The sequence below is a fragment of the Agelaius tricolor genome, unplaced genomic scaffold, assembly GCF_023055355.1.
Source record: "Agelaius tricolor isolate 1412-34295 unplaced genomic scaffold, bAgeTri1.0.p SCAF_6, whole genome shotgun sequence".
Taxonomy (NCBI): domain Eukaryota; kingdom Metazoa; phylum Chordata; class Aves; order Passeriformes; family Icteridae; genus Agelaius; species Agelaius tricolor.
This window is the reverse complement of record NW_027269266.1, coordinates 6,038,678-6,063,481: the sequence shown is the minus strand read 5'-3', so window position 1 is coordinate 6,063,481 and position 24,804 is coordinate 6,038,678. Positions and strand designations below refer to the sequence as shown.

The 24,804-nt window shown below is 48.7% G+C and overlaps 1 protein-coding gene across 1 annotated transcript; it reads left to right on the top strand.

The window, feature by feature from the left end:
* The first annotated feature begins 377 nt into the window (after positions 1-377).
* Positions 378-15,123, top strand: SHH (sonic hedgehog signaling molecule). Its single transcript, XM_071428589.1, has 3 exons — positions 378-911; positions 5,642-5,903; positions 9,400-15,123. Exons 1-3 carry the CDS (start codon positions 603-605, stop codon positions 10,107-10,109), a joined length of 1,281 nt encoding a protein of 426 aa, XP_071284690.1. The 5' UTR covers positions 378-602; the 3' UTR covers positions 10,110-15,123.
* Positions 15,124-24,804: the final 9,681 nt, after the last annotated feature.

Sequence of the window (24,804 nt, the reverse complement as noted above, 5' to 3'; positions counted from 1 at the left end):
TCTTAATTTTTTTCCCGTCTTTCAGAGAGGCATCTGTTCCTCTTGCTGACAAATGTACCATTCTGCCAAGAAAGTTTTTGGAGGAAAAAAAAAAAAAAAAAAAAAAAAAAAACAGAAGAAGGAAAAAAAAAGCAAGAAAAAAGAAAAAAAAAAAAAAGCGTGTAATTGATGTTATCCCAAGAAAGCGCGATCTCCACCCCTCTCAGCTCCAAGCCCTTCAGGTAAAAGGAAAAAAAAAAATCTTTCAAGAATTTGTTGCCTTTTTGAGGGTTAACATCAGAAGACAAGCTTGCCTCGCCTTGGCCAATCAGCTCTCGGCCCTGGCAGCTATAATATAGAACTAAAGGCAGACTCCTCTCACTAGCGTCTTGCTTTGCTACCATTAAAATCAGACCCTTTTTTTGTCTCTCGATTGCTGTCTCCCGACCAAACTCCGATGTGTTCCGTTATCAGCGACCTAAAGCCTGCCATTCCAGCACCTGTCTTGCTAGGGATCGGTGGATAGTATACGATTCAGAAAGCAGACAAGGACATAGGAGGAGAGAGAGCTCTAGAGAGACAGCCAGGGATAGGCACAGAGAGCTTTGAAGTAATTGGATTCAATGGACGAAATGCTGCTGTTGACAAGAATTCTCTTGGTGGGCTTCATCTGCGCTCTTTTAGTCTCCTCTGGGCTGACTTGTGGACCAGGCAGGGGCATTGGAAAAAGGAGACACCCCAAAAAGCTGACCCCTTTAGCCTATAAGCAGTTTATTCCCAATGTGGCAGAGAAGACCCTAGGGGCCAGTGGAAGATATGAAGGGAAGATCACAAGAAACTCCGAGAGATTTAAAGAACTAACCCCAAATTACAACCCTGACATTATTTTTAAGGATGAAGAGAACACGGGAGCTGACAGACTGATGACTCAGGTAGAGCCACAGAGATACCTGTATTTGTGTTTGTTAACCTCTCTGAGCAATCCTAAAGGACGCATCTGTCTTAGTATTTTTGAAAGCCCCCCCCTTTCCCTCTCCCCCTCCTCCCCCCGCCCCTCCAAACTCGACTAGTTTCCCCATTGAATGTAAATACCATCTATCCGGCCAAGTTAGCCGGGGCTGGAGCCGGAGCTGTTTCGATATTTGGTGGGGGAATCTGTGTGATACTTACAGTCATTACCGTGCCATGGCGTTCCCTGTAACTTGGTTAGAGATTGTTGTTTGCATTTGTCCCCAAGGATGCACTTTGATCAAACGAATTGCATACAGCTCAGAGGACCCCAAGTGTATAGTGACCGCCAGGCCACCCACTCATTATTACAAACGTAGTCCGCGGTTGCTGCGCCTGCTGACTTGATTTTTTTCTCTATATATTTGATTTAATTTCTCTTTTTTTTTTTTCATTTCATTTTAACCTTCCTTATTATTATTGTTCTCGCGAGCATATTCTAAATTTAGTAGGCATGCAGTCGTGCACTCACAAAAGGCAGCTGAAGCCGGATCGACCATTCCTCATCTGATTCCGTATTATATAGCTCGTATTGCAATACCATCATTTGCAATTGTGCCCATCAGACCGTAAATATATTGATATTTCTTTAAGGATGCTCGCCGCCAATGCTCTGGTACTTCCATAGGGGAGGGACTTGCAACTTATCGGCATTGCATCACCTTCTGTTTTAAAAAATCTGATGGCACAAGGTTTACAACTGGGTAAATATTGGATTTCGGGTGGAATCGGATTGCGGAACTATTTTATGAACAAAAAGAAAGAAAGGAAAAAAAAGATAAAGGTGAGAGAAAGAGAGAGAGAGAAAGAGAACCGCTCCGAGTCACCTCGTAATTATAATTCATGCTCAACAGAGAGCTCAGCGAAGTCAATTGCTGTGCTAATCCCGGAGTTTCAGAAACTACATGCAATCTAGACACTGGAAATGGGTTTCCTCCAAATATAGGTCAACAGCGCTTTTTTAATATTAATACATTTAAGCCCCACCTTCAGTGCTAGAGCAGGACTCGCCTGGAAGGACTAGGCGGGGAGTGGACGCGGGGAAGGGGGGGTGGGGGGTGGAATTTCCCAAACTCGCCCGTTCCTCGGCCTGATTTTCCGCACGTTGCCGGGTCTCTCGGGGCGAGGGACCGGCGGCCGCCACCATCTCCTCCCGACCACCTTAAATCGCACCGCACCTCGGAGCGCGGCGGCGCCTCCGCCCGCCGCCGCCGCCGCCGCCGCCGCCCCGCGCAGGGCTGCGGAGCGGAGCGGAGCGGGTGCCGGTCCCCGCTCGGGCGCGGCCCGCGCCCCTCCGCGCACCCGCGGTCCTCCGCCCCCGCTGCCTCCGGAGCCGCATCTCTCGCATTTTCAGCTCCACTTACTCCCCTCGCGTATCGATCGCGGCGGCTCGGGTTTCACCCTTCCCTCCGCAGCCCGGCGGCAGCGGCGGCGGCGGCGGCTCCGCGGGAGACGGGCTCCCGCCGGGGCTCGGCTCATCCCTCCCTGCGCGGCTGCGCCGGTGCGTGTGCGCGGCGGAGCGGAGCGGAGCGGAGCGGAGCGGAGCGGAGCGGAGCGGGGCGGCGGGCGCGGGGGGAGCCGGGGCACGGTCGGGAGCGGTGGGCTGCGGACCGGGGGCGGACTGCGGGCTGACCCCGGCCCCGCGGCTCTCCCGGGGCACGCCGCGCCGGCTACGCGGCTGGCCGCTCCCGCTGCATAAGCTGGCAGCGTCTGAACTCCTGACCTTCTGTCAACTTCCCTCAGACGAACGAAACGAAAACAAATACTTTCCCCCCCCCCCTCTCCTTCAGCGCTTGTTCCCGTGCCTTAGACACAAAGGGGGGAGGTGGGCTGAGAGCGGCGGGGCCGGGGAGGCCGCAGGGCCGGGTACCCGGCGGTAAAGAGGGGAGCGAGGTCGGGGAGCGAGCGGGGCTCCGGCACCCCGGGCCGGGCAGGGAGCGGGGAAGCGGAGCGGGGCCGCGCAGCGAGCGCACTGCCTGCCCTCGCTCCCCGCTGCCCGGGCACGGCCGCGTCCTCGGCGGCCCGGGGTGCGGTCCTGCCGCTGGCCTCCCTGCCTTGCTTTCCTCTCCTTCCCTCTCTCGCTCGGCCGGCAACCTCTCGTTAAATCCCAGCCTTTAAACGCCGGCTTCGGGAGCCCTTCAACCATGGAGAGATCTTTCATGGACAGAATCGTTAAACTTGCAGAGTGGTTGCCGAATGCATTAGTCGGTAGTTAATATTAACTCCAGAAGGGTGGGGGGGAACGCAAACAGAGGTAGGTAAGTCAGGTTCTCAACTTTGCAGGTGACACCAGCAGTTTGCTAAGGGCTCCCCCCTTCCTCCCTTTCCTCCCCCCCCCACCCCGGCCATTGGCTGGATTGGGGAGAGAGATAAGGAGGCCAGGTCAGTATGATAAAGCTGGAATTTGTATGAAATAAAATAGCAATCTCGTGTAATGCAGGCACACAACCAGTGCGCGATGTGAGGAATTTAGAGATCAACTTGGCATTTAGGAAGCCCACCAGGTTGTTTACACTGACAGGTACCTGTTAAGTGTTTCCTTCAAGCAATTCATTTGTGAAGAGATTAGGAGCTGGCAGGAGAGGGCTTGTTGAACAACTTTGCCTCCACACAAAGCGTTAGTGGAGGCAGCCCTGCTGAGCTTCACGGTGGCTGAACAGAATTGGGCTTGATTTGTGGCACACGACCCGATGAATTAATAAATAGTCTGGGCTTCACGGCTTTTGACTCTGACAATCCAGCTCAGGCAGTATAAAAGGGAGAAAAGTCCTTTAGGAGGCCGTTTCTTCTTCTTTATTTCGCCTGGAGCCGGGGAGTGGTGCTGGCAGGGCCGGAGCGGCCAGAGCCCCCCGGCGCTGCCCGCGTCCCTGCCCGCGCCCGCTCCTCCCGTGCGGGGCACGACATCGCCGTGTCGCGCAGTGCTGTCGCCTTATCAGCAGCTGAGACGTTTGATCCTTCTCCCCCTTTCCCCTGTAAATCAGTGATGGAGCGTATCTATCCACTCAGGTGTGAGAGGGAGAGAGGGAAAAAATAAAATAAATCAAACTCAACTTCCTTGTACCACTGCACTTTGCTGCCGGGAACGGTGCCGAAACCCAAACACCCGTCTCTCTCCATAAAACGGTAGGCCAGAGAGTCCAAAGTGAGCTCGTGACTGTGTTTTATATCTCTCGGGGACTTTTATATCGCTTTATATCAACCTGTGTGTTGCTGGAATCACTTTTATGGCTGTTGGTGAACACATGGGAACTTCCTTGCTAAACAACCTTGTCACGTCCCTAAAAGTAGCGTCGTCGGAGTAATGGAGGGGCTTTGCCTTCCTGGGACTTTGTGGTCTTTTATTGGCTGTGCTGTGAGCACACTGGGGAGAATGGTCCTGCAGAAGGCCAAGCATAGCAGTCAGGCCAGCAAAAGTGTGGGAAGAGCAGCTTACTGCATCCCGCCGTGGCTTACAGCCACATCGCTATTTGCATCAGGAGAACAACGTCGGGTAGAGGCACCTGAGTTGTTTTCCTCTCAAAAAGGAGGAAGAAAGCTGGCAACGTGTGTGTTTCTAACCCTGTACCTTTAGTCAAGTGCTTTTCAATGCTTTCGGTGCTGATTTCCTGTTTCTGCCGGGCTGAGAGTCCTTCTCTCCTGCCGCCACTGTGTCTATTCCCCGCCTGGCTAAGATGGGAATATCCCCAAAACTTCCAGGGTTTTGGCTCACCTCTTTTCCTCACTTCCCCCTGTCCTGTGTGCCTCATTACTCGATCCCTACGTGTTCCTCGTGCTGCTGGGCCCAGTTCAGCCCACGGAAGGCTGCTGGCTCTGGAGGGTCAATGAAAAACCCTGCAGTACTTTCTCCACGGAGTTGGAAGGGTTTCACTCCACACAAAGGGGCTCCTAGCTTGCATAGCATCCCTGCTCCGCTTAACTTCCCTCCTTGGCCCTCCCTTGCTTTTCATCTTCCCACTAAGAGCTATATTATTGTATGGATTTGCTCGGCTTTGTAGGCGAGCGCCGATGTATGTTTGAAGCGGAGTGAATGCTCCCAGCCCATGCAGCTTTGAGGGCTCTAATGAGTGATGGGCGAAGGGAGAGAAGAAAAAAAACACCCCTCCCTCCAGCACATAAAGGCTGTTAACATGTATTGATACCCTTTTCAACACAGAATTAAGCTGAAAAGACCCGCAGAGACATTCCGGGGGGGAATCCGTGACTCTGAGATATATGGCGAGTGTTTGTTCTGGGCAGAAACTTTGCTCTCGGGAAGGGACAGGGCACTTAGCGGCAGGAATTCGCTCCGTGCAGCTGGCTTTGAATCGGCCAGCGCCGGCAGAGGGGGGTCCCCCTGTCCCCGCAGCAGGTGCCAGGGCAGGGAGAAGGTTCGTCCCCGTGGATATTCGCGGTGTTTGATCCTCTGTTCATCCCGTGTCCCCAGGTTTCACTCTCCCCCTCCTCACCTGCCTCCCGTCCTTCCCTGGCTGCAGGGGAGGTGAAGATGCTCAGCCCTGGCTGAGCCCATCCTGGGGCGCGTTTGGCGGGGAGGGCAGGAACAGCGGGAGAGGGAAGCGGGATGCGGCCCGGGGGGGTATCGATAACGAAGGAGGGGTGTTCCCCTGGCTGCAGCACCCCCACAATGACCCTTTCCTATCTGCCCGTATCCCCGCAGCGCTGCAAGGACAAGCTGAACGCTCTGGCGATCTCGGTGATGAACCAGTGGCCCGGGGTAAAGCTGCGGGTAACCGAGGGCTGGGACGAGGACGGGCACCACTCCGAGGAGTCCCTGCACTACGAGGGCCGCGCCGTGGACATCACCACGTCGGACCGGGACCGCAGCAAGTACGGCATGCTGGCCCGCCTGGCCGTCGAGGCTGGCTTCGACTGGGTCTACTACGAGTCCAAGGCGCACATCCACTGCTCCGTCAAAGCAGGTAAGGCGGGCAGCCTGCCCAGGGACGAGCCGAGGTGGGGAGACATCCCAGGGCAGGAACTCAGCGCCCTAGAGCCTTCTGTGACCTGTCTCTGCTGCCGGGCTCCCTCCTCTCCTCCCTGCAGGGTCCCCATCGCCGGCTCTGCTCCCGCGGGGATGGGAGCAGAGCCCCGGGGGCGCAGCCGGCCTTCCTCCCTCCTCTTAGTGACCCCGTCGGAGCAGAGGTGGGGGGAAGGAAAGAGTGAGGGGGAAGGAAAAAACAAAGCCCAGCCAGCTGCAGCAGTTTTTCACAGCACTTTTATTTGGGTGGTTTGCTTGGCCAGCCTCCCCACGAGAGCTGCGTCGCAGCCACACACCCTTCTCCTCCCCCCGTGGGGTCTGATGCTTTCCCCATCCAAGGAGCATGTTCAACACAAACACTCGTGGCCGTCTCCAGCCGCCCCGCTGGCTGCACGCCTTACTCGTGAGCGCTAATCTCCGAGTGGGAGCCGGCCAGGAAAATAAATAAGTAACGTGGTCCCCAGCCTCCTTCAGCAGTAGCCGCTAGGAAATTCCCAGATAGGGATACACACACACATAATTTTTTTTCCTCCCCTCCCCTGTGCTTACAACGCCACACGCTGTCTCAACTCGGGAACAGCTCGCAAGAAATCCCCGACTCGCAGAGTTTCTTTTCTTGACACTTGACACGTTTTTTGGTGGAGCAAATCTGTCAGCGAGTGACAGCCCCCAGCTCCACCGCCTCCCTCCATCCAGCTGTATGACATCGAAAGCTCCTTTTAAGAGCATACCCTAGCCCAACAACCTGCTGGATGTGTCAGGAGACACTTGGCTGCAAAAGAAAATAATGGGCTTTCTTTAAATATAGCTGTTTGCTTCAAACCCAGCAGCCCCTCGGCAGGGAAACAGCCCAGCCCTGCCGTGCCCACCTGCAGGAGGGGTTCACGTCTCCCACTCCTGCCCGGAGCTCCCCAGGGGCTGAGCACCTCTCCTGGCCCATGTGGGCTTTGTCCTGAGAGCCTGCTACTGCTTTTGTTCAGCTCCTGGGTCCTTTCTAGGCGAAAAGAGGCCCTGCAAAGCTGTCAGCTGCGTGCAGATCTGAAACTGCCCTTTCAATAGCCAAGATGGGCTTTGTAGCGCAAGGTGTCCGATTGTGGCGCGCCGTGACCTTAGCCCAGGAGCACCTCCTAATCCACCCCAGGGGTGTTTCACAGGAGGGGAGCCACCCCAAGCTGCTCATTGAGATTCGGCACACAAGGACTCGGGGGCAATATTTGGAGGGTGTCAGGCAGGGTCGTGTGACTGTACGAGGCAGGCTGAAGGGAGCAGGCTTGAATTCCACTCTCTCAGCCTGATCTTAAACTGTCCAAACCTCATTTCATGACAGAGCATCTCATGAGAAGATTAAATCCCATAATGCCAGCAGGAAGATTCTTTATCTAGATCTCTGTTTGCAAAAAGTATGATCCAGGAGACTGGAATGCGAAGAAGAGTTCCCCCAAGGCCTGAATTATTGTCACCAGAACAGAGGAGGGAGAGGCAGGGGTGGTAAAAGGGACATTGATAATGCGCTACAGCAAGTATTTAGAGCAAGCTTCTACATTTAAAATTCAAATACAGGTCTTGAGTGCCTTGGAAAAGTGGCTCTGCTGTGCAAATAGTGCTTGGAAGGTCCTGGGTTTTTGGAGAGCATGTGTGTGAATTGGCACATAGGGTTTCTGCACCTGAACAAATAGGGAGGGGGAGAAAAGGGGGGAAAGAAGCTGGGAAAAAAATGGAAGTGTCCTCTCTTCCAAGAGTGTCTGCATTTATTACATGAATCAGAATGACAATGCTGATCCTTTATTGGATTTTAATTAGAGAACCCAAACAAGCGCTGCTCAAAGAAGCAGATTTTCACACCTCTGCCAATTCACTGGCATGTTTGTAGAGCTGCTACACTACTACATCTATTCATCAAGTCCCTGAATATGCAAACAAAGCTCTAGCCAGACCTTTACTGCCAGCTTGTAGGAAGGTGTAGTTTACTAGCAGAGGCCTCCACATAAAGTACATAGCTTGTTTGTTGCCATGTCCTCCCTGAAGAGGGAGGCCTTGGAGATCTTGCTGCTTCATTTCTGAAGGAGAAGTGATAAAGTCATTAGCAAATCAATAATGGTCTAATTTTCACCCTTCCTGTCCTTCCTGAGAAAGTCATTAGGAGATACTCCAAGGGTTTGTTTAAATCATAGGAATTTCAGTAGCAGCCACAGAGACAAAATATAAAATCTGTCCATCTTTAGGGGCTAAATCATGAGGTTTCTTAACTGGTATTGGGAGTAACTGGGAGAAAGCAGGGAAAGGCAAAGGAGGGATGGGGAATCTCAGCACTTGCTACCATGACATCCTGTGGGATATTAACCAATATTTAAAAAACCAGAGTAGTTAGGAACACTGCAAGTCCCTCTGTTAAGACAGAGATCAGCCTGGAGCACAGCAGACTTTTTTTCCCACCACCCCACAGGTGGCTGAGCTTCCAAAAAATGATTTTCAAGAGAGACAGAGTCTCATTGCTACTTTTGCTTTCTTTAAGTCTGAGATAGTTCCTCTCAGTAGCACAGGAAAGCAGCAACAGCTACTCTAAGCTCTGAGTAACTCCCAAGAGCTGGAGGAGGTGGAGGAGGCGTTTGCTTGGGCCTGGCACAGGTGTTGGGCTGCTCTGGGAGCACACGCTCTGAGACAGGGAAGAGCATGCTTCTCCTAGGGGGGAGGGAGAGGCTTCTTTCTTTTCTGGGAGAGGATTGAAGCAGAGTGCTGGAGATGCCAGGCAGGGGTGCTGTGAGTGTAGGATGTGCCCCAGTAGCCACCATGCTGAGCGGGAAGGCTGGAGGCAGCATGGGGGCTTGTGCAGCACTATGCAGGGGGATTTGGGAAATTTGGGCTCCTGCTTTGCAGTGCCAAAATTTGTGTGCAACCTGAGGCAAAGTCTCCTCCTGTCCTCTGCTTTTTGCTGCCCTAAATTTGCTCCTTGAGTAAGAGCTGAGTGGGGACCCCGAGCATCGAGAGCACAGGCACTTGCTTAGGGAAGAAACTTTATGCCAGCAAAACCACTCAGCTTTGAAAGCCTGCAACTTATCTGGCATCAGGTGTCAGTGCAGGGTAAACAGCAGCCAAATGGGAAGTTCTTCCAGAAGAGATTTTGTTCTGGAACAGTTTTCTCAGTGGAAATATTTTGGCTCATTTCCTTTATGAGAAAAATCACTCTTGTAACTCCTAACCCAGAGGAGATTTTACACTGACTCAAATCTGGCAGGAAGGGGATTCTCACTTGACCCACTGAGTGCAAATGGGGCGTGCTCATAGATGAGGGTGAAGGAATTTCAGAGGGGAATCTGGCTGTGTCCTGCACTTTTTTGGTGGGTTGGGGTTGCTGGGGAAGTGCTAAGTTCCTGCATGCTCCCGTACCCCAGCCCGGCATGTGCCTCCTCTAACCCTGCTCTGCCTCTCTCCTTGCGCAGAAAACTCAGTGGCAGCCAAATCTGGTGGTTGCTTCCCTGGCTCGGCCACGGTGCACCTGGAGAAAGGTGGGACCAAGCTGGTGAAGGACCTGAGGCCTGGAGACAGGGTGCTGGTGGCCGACACCGAAGGCCGGCTGCTCTACAGCGACTTCCTCACCTTCCTGGACCGCGAGGACGGCTCCCACAAGCTCTTCTACGTCATCGAGACCCGGCATCCCCGGGCCCGGCTGCTGCTGACGGCCGCCCACCTCCTCTTCGTGGCCCCCCAGCAGAACCAGTCCGAGGCGGGGAGCGCCGGCAGCGGGCGGGCGCTGTTCGCCAGCCGCGTGCGGCCGGGCCAGCGCGTCTTCGTGCTGGGCGAGGGCGGGCGGCGGCTGCTGCCGGCGGCCGTGCACCGCGTGTCGCTGCGGGAGGAGGCGTCGGGAGCCTACGCGCCGCTCACCGCCCAGGGCACCATCCTCATCGACCGCGTGCTGGCCTCGTGCTACGCCGTCATCGAGGAGCACAGCTGGGCGCACTGGGCCTTCGCTCCCTTCCGCCTGCTGCAGGCCCTGCTGGCCGCCCTCTGTCCCGCCGGGGTGGGGTGCCCCATGGGAGACCCCACGGCCCCCGGCATCCACTGGTACTCTCGGCTCCTCTACCGCATCGGCAGCTGGGTGCTGGATAGTGACTCTCTGCACCCGCTGGGCATGATGGTGTCGTCCAGCTGAGGGCACCCCGCGCCATCCCGCCAGGCTCCAATGGAGAGACAGACACACGGAGGGAGAGAGAGAGAGAGAGAGAGAAAGGAGAGAAAAAAAAAAGAAAGAAAAAAAAGAAAACACTAAAAGAAAAAAAAAAAGGAAAAAATACATATTTTTAAAAGAGAGCACGGATTAAGACTTAAAAATAATAATAATAAAATAATAATAATTAAGTAGGACAGTCCAAAGTAGACTTAAAGGGAAACAAAGACCCCTGGAAGTTCTGTTCTGTTTAGTTTATAAATATATATATATTTTTATTTGTTTTGTTTTGTTTGTTGGTTGCTTTTTTTTTTTTCCTCCTCTCCTGGATATTTATTTCTTTGGTATTTTGAATAGATGTTTTAAATGATATGAACCGGACCTTCAAGAGCCTTAAATAGTTTCTTTGATAATTTATTATCATGTGAACTGTACTCACAGGAGAAAAAATTATTTTGTGAGGCCAAGCAAAACTGCGCAGAGTCTATTTTTCTACATGTCATGTGTGTCCTGACTTTCAGAAAGCAAAATTCTGTACTTTCCCATCTCTCCATTACATTGCTCTTTCATTTCAGCAAGTCTAAAAAACAAGCAAACAAACAAACAAACACACACAAAAAAGACAAACTTCATGGGGGTCCGTAAATTATATTTTTATACACAGAATTGTAAATTAGATTTTTTTGAGAGATCAATACTTAACTGAATCACATTTCGTTTTTTGAAATAGTGTAAAATATGAGAATATATTATTTTAATTTAAATAGTTGCAAATGTAACATCATTTCCTGTATTGTTTACCATGTTTTGCTTTGTAAAAACATCATTTGGCCACGTTCATGGAAGTTCATGGAAGTCGAGACTGTTACACAAACTTTTTATTTGCAAAAACCGTAAGAAACCTTGTTATTTTTAACTTCAGAAAAAGTTTATTAGAAAATAATATTTTTTAAAAAGCGCACATGGCGGCAATTCTGTGACGATGGAGATGGTAGTTTGTACAGAGGGGGGAAAAGGATGTTTTGCATTAATAAATTGAGAAATAACTGCTGTAAATTTACTAAAATGTATTTTTGAATATTTTGTAATAGTTTTAATAGTTTTATAGAAATAAAATGTGCCATGCACAGTTTGGTTAGTATATAATAACTAAGAGTTCCTGGTGCATCCCATTTTTTTTTTTCCTTTTTGCTTGTTGGTTTAGGAAACATGATACCTAAATGAGCGTCCAATATTTTATTTAGATGTGTTGCTTATAACATTTAATTTTGGTACTTTAATTAAGGAAACGAATCCATCACATCTGTGCATAACCTGGAATCTCTTGTACTGACAGTAGAACCTCACTTATTTGCACGAGCAACCAGGAGACGGGTTTCCCTTTGCCAGAGCCCTGGCTCCCCATCCCTGCTCAGGCAATGCTCCTCTCTTCCAGCTCCAGCCCCGACTCCATGTCCACCTCCCAGTCTGGAATGGAGACTGTAGATGGCTCTTAAAATTGATTTCTGAGGATGCTAAATCAAGTTTTCCCTTTGAAGTGCATTAATGTGGAGGGAGGCAGCTGCCTTCTCCTTTTGGCAACTCCGGGATTTTGGTGGACTTCAATTTGGGTGCCCAGAAGATGGAAATCTGAGGGAGAGACACTGACTTTGGTGAGTTAGAGGGGTTCATGTGGCTGATGCTGGAAGAAGGAGACAGCCACCAGATTTCACTGACTGCTTTGAGTAACAGCACAGAGCTTGGGGCCACTGAGAACAGAGCAAAACACCCTTTGCAAAACAAACAAAAGGGTAAAGATTTGTTCATTTGTGCTGAGAGACATTCCTTAGCTGTAATGCAGGAGTCTGTCCCGAGCCACCCATGGGTGAATGTGCTGGAGATGTGTTTTAGGAGCTGAGTGATGGGGCCAGCGCTGCATCCCCTGCCTGGTCCCAGCCCCAACCCACCCTGAGGGGATCATCCTTGACAGGTGCTGATCAGTGAGGTTCTGCTGCGCCACGTGCTCCTCCACTGAGGGTTTCCAGGATCCCTTTAAAAATGTTGCAAAACATTGTGTGTGCATGTGTGTGCGCGTCTGCGACGGGACCGTGCCAGAAGGGAGCTTACCTTGAATGTCTTCTCACCTTTTCTTTGGTTTCCATTACTTGCCAGTCTAGGATGTTCATCCACCAGGCCTTTTGCTCCAGAGACACAGCCACGTTCTCTGCTGGGATGGACGGCATCTCCACAGCCTCTCAGAACGTCCCTGCCTGGGGCCATCTCCAGAGAGTGTCGACCATGCCCTTCCACGCTGAAATCCCAGGAGCTTCTGGAGCGCTGTCAGGAGCTGGAGGCCGAGTTCCACGCACGAGCATTGCTGTGTGAAGCCCTGGCAGATGGATGTGGTTTCTCCTTCCTGTCAACCTCTAGTCCAGCCCCACTTCCAACCTCCAAAGCTTGGACATGGCCAGGGTGATGAGACTTTGGAGTGACCACAGTGTGCTGCAGCACCAGGAGAGGAACAAAGCCACCCTCATGCCTACCCAACGAGAGGCATCATGGGGACTGTGGACTGCCTGCTGGGTGCTGAGGACCTGCTGTCCACCCCAGCTTGGACTCTGCCACCTCCCTGTCTTTGGGGTGTGCTGAGGGCTGCAAACCCAGATGATTTGGGGCATGTGAGAATGTTATCGTGGAACAAATGAGTCTCTGCTGTGAGTCTGGCCTTAGTTTGGCAGCGTCTGGGTGTCTGAGCTCTCTTACCCAGTCTCTGAGAGGTGGTTGCCATTTTTTAAGGCCTCTACACTCAAAGAAATGACCGTGTTGGAAGGTGCCTTCTCCAGAGGTCGGATGGTGGAGGTGTTTAGGGATGTCAATGATCAAACTTTAAGCCACTGGCTGGAGGGCTTCAATCTAAATTGCAACTGAGATGTTAAAGAGCCATCAGACCAGAGCCCACACTTGTGTCAGGGCAGGGCACATGCCTGGATGGGACCACACCAGACATTGCCTCATTTAATCTTCACCCAAAGGCCGAGACGAGCTCAGATCTTTGTGGTGTGAGAGAAGCTTAGATGCTCTTACACCAGGATCAGCCTGTTTCACTGAGCAGAGAAATGCTGCGCCATGTTCTCCGTCGCAATTATTCCAAGCAGCTTTACGTCTTCCTCTCACTGTGTCTGAATTCCACCTCTCCCTCTGGCTCCTCTCATCAGGATCACCCCTCTGTGGTGTGTTAGAAGTGCTTCCTTAGATGGGCCAATCCAACCCACAGCCACAGCTCTTGTATGAAGGATGTACTGTCATAACCTTGTGCAAAACATCTAGGAGATGTCACTGTCCGTTTTCAGGGTCCGAGTATGGCAATAGTTTGTATAAAATGTACACATAGTGGTGGCTACAGAATAGTTTATGACTAAATACATATCTATTACTGTCAAAATAATGTATAAGAATGTACTTGAAGCTATTATCCTTGTGCTCTGTTGTCTGAATAATTAAAGAAATTACAGACACTTCCTGAAATGTCTGATATGTGATGGCATTCCTATTGCACAACTCTGAGGAGTTTACCCTGATGAAATTGAAATGCAGAGTGGGGGATCCTGTGGGATTTGGTATTGGACTCTTCAAACACACCAGGAATTGTGCCAGTGGGGCTCTATGTGGTGGCTACAGCCTCCTTCTCCTCCCACCTACAGCCACGTGGGCAGTCTGTCATTTACCTGTGAAATATTGCGTGGCTCTGCAAAGCCAACTCATTTGAAGGGTTCTGTGGGGTGGCAGAGGTGCCCTGAAGGGCAGCCCACCAGCAGCTGCCTGTCCTCTCCACCTCCCCCAGCCAAGCCAATGTGAGAAATGACCCTAATGAGACTGGGACTAGTCTGTGTTTACTTGACCAATAGTTCAGGCAGTTTCCTGGTGCTCAAACCCTCCAAAGGGAAGCTGGAATGTGCCAGTAAAAGAGGATCACATCCACAGAGCATCACTAAAATCCAAGCCAAGCACTGGGGTGAACCAGGTGTTTTCCAGCCTGTAGCTGTGCTGTGCCTCAGCCAGCAGCTCTTGGTGCCCTCACAGGAGAAAGTTTGCCTAGCTGGGTCTTTAGATGTATATGCACATATATGTCTACATATATAACACTATTATCCTGATATTAGGAGCTCAGCACATCCCACCAGGACATAAATATGTTTACACTGGCCCTCCTGAGCATTTCCCACCATGCTGAAGCTGAACAGGAGATGTAAATCAGCCTGGCTGGGTGATAATTGGGCAGCAGTTTTGCAGCCCCAGTACAGCATCTATTTCAATTACAGGGGGAAGGAAACCAGAAAGAGCATTTTATCTTACTCATTACTGCAAGCCATAAGGGACCACTAGATTTCTCAAGCTTTTGAAATTCTCTCTTCAGCAGTTTCTGCCTTGAAACTAGTTCAAACTTAACTGAAAAAAAGGTCAATTTTCCATGTACAGAGCCCTTCAGAGCTTTCAAAGGAGCAGTGCTAATGTGATCCTTGGCCCAGGAGGGCTGAAAGGGAAAAAAAATCATCTTTAAAAAAAAGCATCTTTACAAGCAATGGGATTGTCTCAGATTTGATAGGGGCCCCATAGCCACTGTTTGGGCCAAGATTGTTAAATATAATTTTTAATGCTTTGCATTTGGGGTGTTTGGACTTATGTATTTAAATAATTTTGGTTTTCAGGGATGAAAAGGAGTGAACAAATGCAGGAAATAAGAGTTTAAGAGTTTAATGATCTTGTCCTGGTTCCAGTGAAATCAAGAGTGGCATCCAGAGGTGATTTGGGTGCACAGGCAATTGTGCACCTTAAAGCTGAGTGCAGGACCCTATGTAACTTCTTTTCCTTTCATTTTTAAGTGAGAGCAAGACATCTCTTTGGACAAATATTACTGCAAATCAGGGATGATTTGCCACAAGGTCAGGAAATCTGTTTGGGGTAAAAATATTTGGTTTGATGTCCTGTGACCTAAATGTGAAATAAATATTAGATTTGCTCAGTTTGGTGTGAACAGATGTCTGTTGTATTACTGGGGAGGAGAGGTGACAAGGGATGCTCTGCATGGTGTGACTGTGGAGGGTTCCTTGGCCACCAAACTCACATCTGGCTGCTGCCCAAGGGCAGGAGGGGTTGGACATGGCCAGGGGAGCAGGGATGCTCTGAGAACACCGAGTGCTTCATGCAGCTCTGCCCAGCTCACTGGCCCTGGGAATGGCACAGGGACCCCTTCCCCTTCAGCCCATCTCTGGGGCAAAGCTTGTCTGGACCAGACCTCTGGGACATCAGGATGCCTCCCTTGGAAAGGGGATGTGCTCACAGGGAAACCATACTTGGGAATGCTGGATCATTCCAAGTTTTGAGACTTTTGATGGCATTGTCTGCAAGGCAGTGGATGATGCATCTGTGTGCAATTACAGCAACTTCCTTTTGGTCTCATGACAGACAGACACTGTGTCATAGTCCTGTCACAGGCTTTCACTGGGTGGAGGAAACTTATTTACAAGCAGGATACAGATCAGGCCTTGGCTAGTTTGGAGCATTAAAGCATTTCATGGGCCTTTTTCCTTTTTTTTTTTGGAGCAGTTTAGGCTGTAAGGAGCCCCTGGTGGTCCCAGGTCTCACCTCAGCCCATCCTGGGCCCACTTAGGACAATATGCTGGAGGCCACCCTCTGTCAGGTCCCACATGTCTGCAAGGATGGAGGGGCTCCATCCCTCTGAGAAACTGGTTTTGTTAAATATACTAACAGTTTCCCTAAATACAGCAGCCTTGCATCCCATCTACCAAGAATCTTCCTTTATAATCTTGCATTTATTCTGTGAGAAAGGAGAGCAAAGAGTTAAAACAAGATTAGTTTTAAGAAATCCCAGACTCAGAATCTGGGACATTCAGAGCTCTGCCAAGTTCTGCTGCTGCTCCTGCAGCCTGCCCTGAGCACAGAGCTGAAGCCTCACTCACCCAGCTCACCTCTTCCTTGTAAGTCAGCCTCATCCTGTTTTCTACAGCAGTACGAACTGGTTTTAATTATTAGACAGTAATGAATGCAAATAAATATTAGTCTCAGGATTGCTCATGAACAATTCTCTTGGAATAGTCACTGGTTGGGGTGTAAGCTTTGTTGGCTTTGCCAAATGATGCCCTTTCTACTCAGCAGAGTTCTGGAAACAGGAGTGTAATAAATGTTCAGTATCAAACAAGTCTGTTCTGGCAGAGTATTTGTGAATAACCATTTTGTGCTAACACCAGTGGAAGCTATGGGGTTCACAGGCATCAGAAAGTCCAACTGCCATTCAAATATTTGCAAATAATGAATATGTGATCCCACAAATAACAACAAACCAACCTGGTTGCTTTCATTGAGGAAAATGATTATGAATCACTGTGTACTGTGGGCTCCATCCAACAACCACCAGCGTCAAAAGAAGTTTTTCCACAACTTCAAACAAGCAGGGAGCTGAGCTGTGTTTGCTCAGCTTTACCTGGTGTATCCAACACTCTCATATTGCACCATCAAATAATAGGATTTATCAGGCCAGTAAGAATTTCCCAGAGCAGCCAAGAGTGGGCACATTTCACCTCCTGACTGCAAATGTGCAGCTCCCACTGATGTCAGCAGGGTTATGTATGGGCAAAATGAGGTCAGACTGTGTTGCCCTACTTTATGTGCCCTGTGGTATTACACTCAATTAAGTTTTGTCTCCCAGGACACAGCCTCTCTCCCACTTAAGTCACCAGGAACTTTGTCACTGCACAGCAGTGCAGGAGGAGGAACGAAATACCAGCCTTTGATCCAGAGTGCAATGAGTTTTAACCCATGTATTCAGGAACTTTCAGCTGCACTTTGAAAAGAGTGGGTTAAATTCACTAAAAAACAAATATATCCATGAAAATCCAACATGGGGCATCTTCAGGAGAAGGTAACAGCTTTGCCAGCTCACCCAGAGCCTTGCAGAGTGTAGCAGACTCAGCAAGAGCTGCTTGCCAAGGCAGCAGGCATCTTTCCTGCCCTCTGCCAACAGCTCCTCAGTGATCCCTGCAGAAAGATCCTGAATATCATGGACAACACCTTTTAGAGAGCACAGCAGGATCAGTCACATCTTCCGTGTGGGTGACCACGTGCTTGACTATTTTGAAAATATTAACCACTGGTTATGAACTGAAACTATAAATAGCTGTAGGAAGGAGAAAACAGTAAAGCAAAAAAAATTCCTCATTGCAGACAAATAAGTTGACAGAACAATGCCAGGCTTTGAGTGAAGCAGGTTTGGTCCTTGTCCCTTTGATGGGGTTTTTTCTGATTTTGAGCAAGTAGCTTGTTGTCCCCCTGGCTTTACCAGAGGTGGGCAGAAAAACATCTCTGAGGATACTTTTCCACAGTCTGTGGGGTCAACATGATGAGAAACACAGTGGATCAGATATCATCAGCTACTTCCCATGTGCAGCTCTGAGGATTTCCTCTGTGGGCACATGGTGAAATGCAGGAACTGCCCTAAACCTTTACTGACAAATAGTCAGGCTATTTGAAAGTCCTCTTAATTTATCCTTTGGTAAAAAAATTGATTTAATTTTTAGACATCTCACAGCTGCCAGTATTAGGCATCCTTATATTTAAAAATCAGCATACTTCCTGCCAGATTTTTAATTCCATTCTAAATACCTTTGCAAAAGAGGACTGATGACTTTTTGCACGATGCTAAACTCTGTATTACACACATACATCACAAGGAGGACCCACAAGGCTTTAGCCAGACCAAGGGTAAGAAAATATTTTGGTTTCTGATTGTGTCACCACCATGGAGAGGAGATTCCTGCTGGCTGGAGAGTCTGGCTGGACAAGATCTCTGTGGACTAATGAGTGAGCTGAGAGCTCACAGAGAGCTGCAAATATGTCTGAATGTAGGTGTCCTAACCTTACTTCTGAATCCTGCCTAAAGTGTCATGTCAGCCTTCTGCAGAGGCTCCCCATGGAGCCCCAGGCTACATTGGGAGCATCCCTGTCTCATCCAGGGGTCCTCATGTGGGGTGCATATAGATTTTCCTTAGCTCTGCAGAGTGACCAGCTCTGGGCCCAGATGCTCACCCCTCTCTCTGTTCTGTGCTGGGGTAAGCCCAGTGTAGCCCAAACCCAGAGCTTTCTCTGGGGCTGGCTCTCCACTGAGGGATTAGAACTTCAGAGAGGCCACAAACCTCAGTGCCTCTCTTTCCAAGAGCAGAGCACACTTGTTCAGCCTTGCCTGCGTAGGTATAAACACTGTGCACTTACAGCCCAGTTAATTAAAACTATTCCCACTCAATTCTCCCCCAGGGAAGGAAGGGAGAAGATAGATGCTCATGGGAGGGGTGCTCATCACATTGCTTAATGGGATCTGGAGTGGGACATGCAGTGCTGTGGGGATAAAAAACTGTGGGGATCTGAGGGAGCACCATGGAGAGCTGTCCCTGGAAAGAAATCTCCCTTAAGGTGTGCAGTGTGGAAGGGAAGGAGTGGTGTGTTTCCAGGAGACAGAGCAGGAGACCAAGACCTGCTCCCCAAGGCAAGGAGGCATGGATGGAGGCTTGCCCTGACACTCACCCAACACAGGATTCTTGCTTGAGATTTTGGGGGTCTTGGGAACCTCCCACCTTCCAAAGCCCAGTTTTTGGGCAGCTCATGGAAAGGACAGGAGAAATCCCCAGCACCTGAGTGTGTGCACTGGTCTGTGCACTGGTGCAGTCTGAGTGACTCAGCTCTGCCACCAGGAGCTGTCCTGGGCACCAGACACAAACCAGCCACAGCTCTCCACACTCTGCTCCCAAGTCATTCATGGGAGTCACTCATGGACACACCAGGAGTCACTGGGGATGCACCAGGAATCACTGGGGACACACCAGGAGTCACTGGGGATGCACCAGGAGTCACTCATGGACACACCAGGAGTCACTCATGGACACACCAGGAGTCACTGGGGACACACCAGGAGACATTCATGGACACACCAGGAGTCACTGGGGATGCACCAGGAGTCACTCATGGACACACCAGGAGTCACTGTCCCCAGTGGGGACACACCAGGAGTCACTGGGGCCTGCCTTAGGGGTGTGTGGATGTGCAAGGGTTCACAGGGAGCAAGTGCAGATGCCTCAGGAGCTCAGGTGGCTTCCAGCAGGTGCTGAACAATACCAGGGGCAGAAGAAAAGCTGTAGCTTTGTGGGATCTGCTGGCTGCAGCCAAAGCTGACCTATGTGCTCCACCAAGATTCCAGGCATGCCAAGTGTTCATGCCTTTCCCAAACCAGGATTAACCAACTGCATTTAGAAACAGGCAGGGGGATGTGTCTGTGCAGCCCCTGCCCCATCAGGGACTCAGCATGGAGACATCTGGACAGCAGTGGTGCCATTCCTGAGGGAGATGTGCTATGGGTTCCTCACCTGGGGCTCAGGCTCTTGTGAACCTGGGACTAAAGAAGCTTGCAGGGTAGGACCAAAGTGTCCCAAATGTTCAAAATGAGAGAAAAGTCAGATTTCATCCTATAGGTCCCTAAATTGTTGCTTTACCAATGTAAAAAAGGCCAAGTTTGGACTCCCCTTGGAGCTGCTCCTTGCACCAGGGAAGTGTTTTGCCTGATCACAAGGTGTTCCTTTTTAGGGGTGTTCTTTTCTCTTAGCAAGGAAATGCCTGTACTTTATTTATCAACTGAAGCAAGGAATGAAATACACCTAAATGTTTCTCCTCATTTGGGTGTAACTGAATATGCAGGAAAATTGGAATATCTTCTTGTAGATTATACATTGGAGATATTTTTTTCCTATTTATATGGATCTTGACAGGACAAAACTATTTATTGAGAGTTAAATAATGACATCTGCTATCAGGAATATCAAATCCTGTAGAAGATGTTTCATATTAAAATAGAAACTCACGGCCAAATTTCCTCTTGATGAATACAGACACAGCTTTATAAACTTCTTCAAAGTTTCACTCTTTACACCAGAATAAAATTCAGCTCAAGGAGGTTCCATTAACACTCATCCACATGTGCAAAAAGAGTCTGCTTTTTAAAAGTGTCTCACAACAGCAACAACAAAAAAAGGGCAGAAACAAACCCTCAGACCTTTCAGGCTTTGTTGCATTAGGTGGAATCGAAGTGACCTCTAGTGATTCCCTGCGAACCGTGCAGCTTGGCAGCTGCCTGCACTGAGCTCAGGGGGGAGAGGGGATGTGTGCTGCTCTCTCAGCTGGTAAAAATGCAATCAATACCTGATTAATGCAAAATTACGGCAATTAACAGCCTTTACAATAGCAATTCTTACAATTCAAGTGTAGAATGTTTTCCCAATCTCTACCGTTCCTTTCTATGCAAGCTGTGCATTGTTAAAAGGAGTGTTTTTATCAGTCTGCTAAAAATCAGCAACACAATGAATTTATTAGTAACTTATCATCCATGTGTCTTCTGGCACTGCTGACGTGCTGTTCTGTAGGAATAGACAGGATAGGAAGTGCATTAGGTTTGTGATTTAACTCATTTGTTCCTATTTTTTGGAACAGTCACAGGCTGATCACAAAATTATTACCAGTTGTGTAGGGAGTGTGGAATGTTGCTGTGGGGCTGAGCCATCCCCATGCCCAGGTTCAACCAGAGAGATTATCACCTCTGCAAGGTCATCTTTCCTCTCCCAGACTATTAAGGTTTTTTTTTTAAAAAAAAAAAAGCATAGAGAGAGAGGATGTTACAATTCATCAGCAGTGGGGGAAATGAAAATTGTGTATCAGCCAAATTATGTCAGTTTACCATGAAAATCAATACCAAAGGGGGTTAGAAATGGGATGTCATCATTCAGAGGCAATGCAGGAGAAGATCTGTCAGCAGCAAGACGGCTGTGTGCTCTGTCCCTGTATTCCCCAGGGATATCTCAGGGTTGGGGAAGGCAGAAAAAATCATTGATTCCTCTGGCACAGGAGATTGGGATAGGCACAAAGGAGATTCTCAGGAGATGCTGAGCTCTGCTGGGACTTAGATTGTAGATATTAAAAAACAGGCCTTTCATAGATCAGATGTGTCAATCTCTGAATCAGAGCTGGGTGAAAACCAGGACCCTATTCCTACCAGAAGAAAACCCACCCAGCTGCTTTGGTTTCCTTCATGTTTTGAAGAATTAATCTCTGACCTCTGATTCTTTCCTGCCCTATCTCTATGTTCATTAAAGACCATGAGGTTTGACATCTGCAGGAAGGAGGACAAGAACATTGCTTCTGTCTTGCTCCCTCTCCCTGCTGTCAGCTCTCCATGATGGCCATACAGAGAGCAAAATGCAATTTAAATCATTCCCAGGGCTGATTTTGTATTCCCCGTAATTTTCATGGAGGCTGTGCCACAGCCACTGCAATGCAATGAGCTCCCTTGTTGTGGTCAGTGCCAGGCTGATCACCCACTTTCAATAAAGATCCTTTTTCCCCCTGGATTTGTCAGCACCTTCCACTCCTACAGCCAGTGCTATTTGGGACATTCCTCAGATACCCTTCAGAAGGACTGCACGTGGAAATGAGGAGTTCAGCAAAGGGAGTTTCCAGACTCAGTGTCTCAGCCTGACCCTCTGCCCGCCCAACAGCCCTGTCAGGGGTGCTGGGGACCCTCCTGCCCCTCTGAGGTGTCCATGGTGTAAAACCAGGCTGTATTCCTAAAAACCTCTGCTTTCTACCCTCAAAACACAAGGCTGGACCAGAGTGTTGGGCTGTTGTTGTGAGAGTATGATTTCACCTGCCACTACTCAGGAGCATCTTCTGAGTTCAGCCTCCTCCATCCTGAGGCATGAAGCAACTGATGCCTGTGTTTGTCCAGGGCTAGAAATCAGCCAGAGAAAACCTATTTGTCTCCCAAAAATGGATTCAGCTACCAGAGAGTCCCAGCCCAGGCTCTGCTCTGCCTGGGCAAACCTTCTATTGTGCCATGACTGGGGGCCAAGGAATGGGTCCCATCCACATTTCTGTGTGAAGTCAAATATGGCCCAACCTCTGTTTGCTTTTAAGGCTTAGAGACTGAAGGGAAACATTTTTATTTGTTGTGAGCAGCAAAACCAATAAAAACAGGTGGATGAGAAAAAGCAGGGGGCTCAGCACGGGATGATCTGGTGCTAACCCTGAATTATCTTTTAGGCTGAGGCATCTTTATTGGTGTTAAACCAAAACAGAATCCTTCTGTGCATCAGCTAATTTCTTTCACAAAGAAACATGCACATTTTATTAAGCTCCTTATAAATTTCATTTTCATTTTGGATTAAATGATATAATTTTAATGAAAGGCAGCAGCTAGAAAAATGCATTTTGTCTTGAAAGAATCACTTTCCAGTAAAGCACCATTTCCTATTTTTTAAAGCCAGGACTGTGATAATCCAAATACTTGCATAGCCTTTGGTTACCAACCCTGAAAGCTGTAAAAATATGATTTATTTTGCACATGCATGCTGTGGGTTTATTTTTCCAGCTAAGGAATGAGAATACAGAAGCTAGTTTCACTTTTGTGGTCTAATAGGTCAGTGCAGATTTACCATTTTAAACATGTGCAGCCATAAATACAAAACAAAACAAATTGCTGCTGCTGCTGTGATCCAAACCCCAAATTAAAAACAAATACAAATTAGAAATCCCCTTTAGAAATCTCATCTGTCTAAAGCTGCTGAAATATTGTCTTGATGACAGAACTTCTCACATAACAACACTTCATAATAGGTTGACCATTTAGAGTATTTTCACTAAACTTTTGTTTGTTTTGAATATCCTCAGAGGCATTTTTAAATTTCACTCTGTGAGCATGTGTTTGCATGTCAATTCCAGATTGTGTTGGTTTTTTTCAAGTTATCTTCCAGCCTTCATTTTCTGCAGCAACAATGTTAAACCTGTGAACCTGAAATGTTAAAAAAATGAAATAAGGAAATTTAAATAAAACTTACTCTTGTATTTATGTCATGGTAAAGCTTGCACAGTTGAAAATGGGATCAGGAGATGATTCAAAAGTAGCAGAGTGGAACATTTAAATTCTTTGATGATGGAAGCCATAGAAAAGTGTAAACCAGCCAGCTGGGTACCAACCCACCCAGCTCAGCCTGTCCACAGAGAATCTCACCCCAGCCCTCCATGGGCACTTGCTTGAAGAAGGAGAAACACAGTGAATATTTTAAATATTCACATAGTGAATATATTGGATATTTTACAATATATTACAATATATTTACAATATATTTCACTGCTGCCTGAAGGAAAGTTTTCCCAAGGGAAGGAGTTTGACAATCCATTCCTTGGAAAATACCTGGCTGAATTCATTGGGACTGGAAGCAATGGTGGGTGGAGGAACAGAGACTGCCCAAAGAGCCTGGAGAAACCAGTGCTGCACATTGTGCTCCTGCAGATTCCTCACAGCCATCTCTGCAGACCTGGGTTTTCTGCCTTGGTACCCCAGAGTGGATTTAGGAATGTCAAGGGAGAAGCAGGAGAGAGGAGGGGCAGCCCTGGGGCTGAGGGGTCCCTTCAGCTCCTCCCCAGCATCTCCTGCAGGGGTTTCCAAATGGAGGAACCTCCAGACTTCCCTCTTCCCTCATTCCAGAGGGCAGTGAGTCAAAATATTACAACAACTCAAGGTTCCCTGGTCCTGGTGGAGCTGCACAAGCTGCCAGGCACATTTTGGGTCTAAAAGCAAAAGAAAAAAAAAATTGTTTACCAACAAAACCTAACAGTAATGGAAAGGACAATGCCTGAAAGCACAGTGAAGGTGTTGAGATTAATGTCTCTTCTCCCTGTATCTTCCTGGGCTGTGTCTGTGGCTTAGCCAATTTTGTAATAGCTGTAAAGTGTTGAAAATTCATTTCCAGTCCTCTTCAGCCCCCCTTGCACAGGGCAGAACCTGACACATGACTGCAGGCAGACCTCACTCCTGGAGAGCAGCTGGCAAGCCCCTGAGTAGCAAAGAAACCAATCTTTTTGGAGTTTCACAAGGAAAATTACTATAAACCAGTTTTTCTAGCTTGACTTTGCATAGGAATAACCTAAAGGCTGTTGAAATGTCCAGGTAAAGATGTGTAGGGATAGTTCCATTCATCCTGCAGAGAGGAGCGAGTCAAAGCTAACTGAAGCACAGTTTGAAAAGCACTTTGCTGTGGTTTCCAGGAAAATGCTGATACTGGACATGGGAGGAAGAGAGAAATGGCTCATGGGTACATATTGAAAATTACTGGATCCAGCACTGAAATTCAATTTGTCCCTTTAAGGCCTTAGCCAAGCTGCTCTGCCCCCAGAAGCAGATGGGAAGCAGCACTTGGGATGACACATCCAGAGGGGATGATGTTCCACAGGTCCATCACATCAGCTGTGCTGGCAGGGAAGCTGGGAAAGCAGAAACTCTAATTTGTGGTAGGAGCAGAGTGTCTGAGCAAGCACAAACCAAATGTCTCAACCCTGGTATTGTAGAAAAAACAGAGCAGCTTTTAGGTGAAAAAAGGATCAAAGATTGAGAGCCAAACAGAGAATGGGATTTATGGTACCAGACTGGGTCAGTTAATGTAGAACTGTTCTTTGATAAAGTCAGCGATTTTATGTTATTTTTAGAGAGAACAATTGATCTAAGGTGAGTTTGCAACGATGCTACATTAGTATGAGCCACCTCAGCCCAAGAGGGTGGAAACAAGCAGAGCTGGTGTGCAGGCTGAGGGCTTGG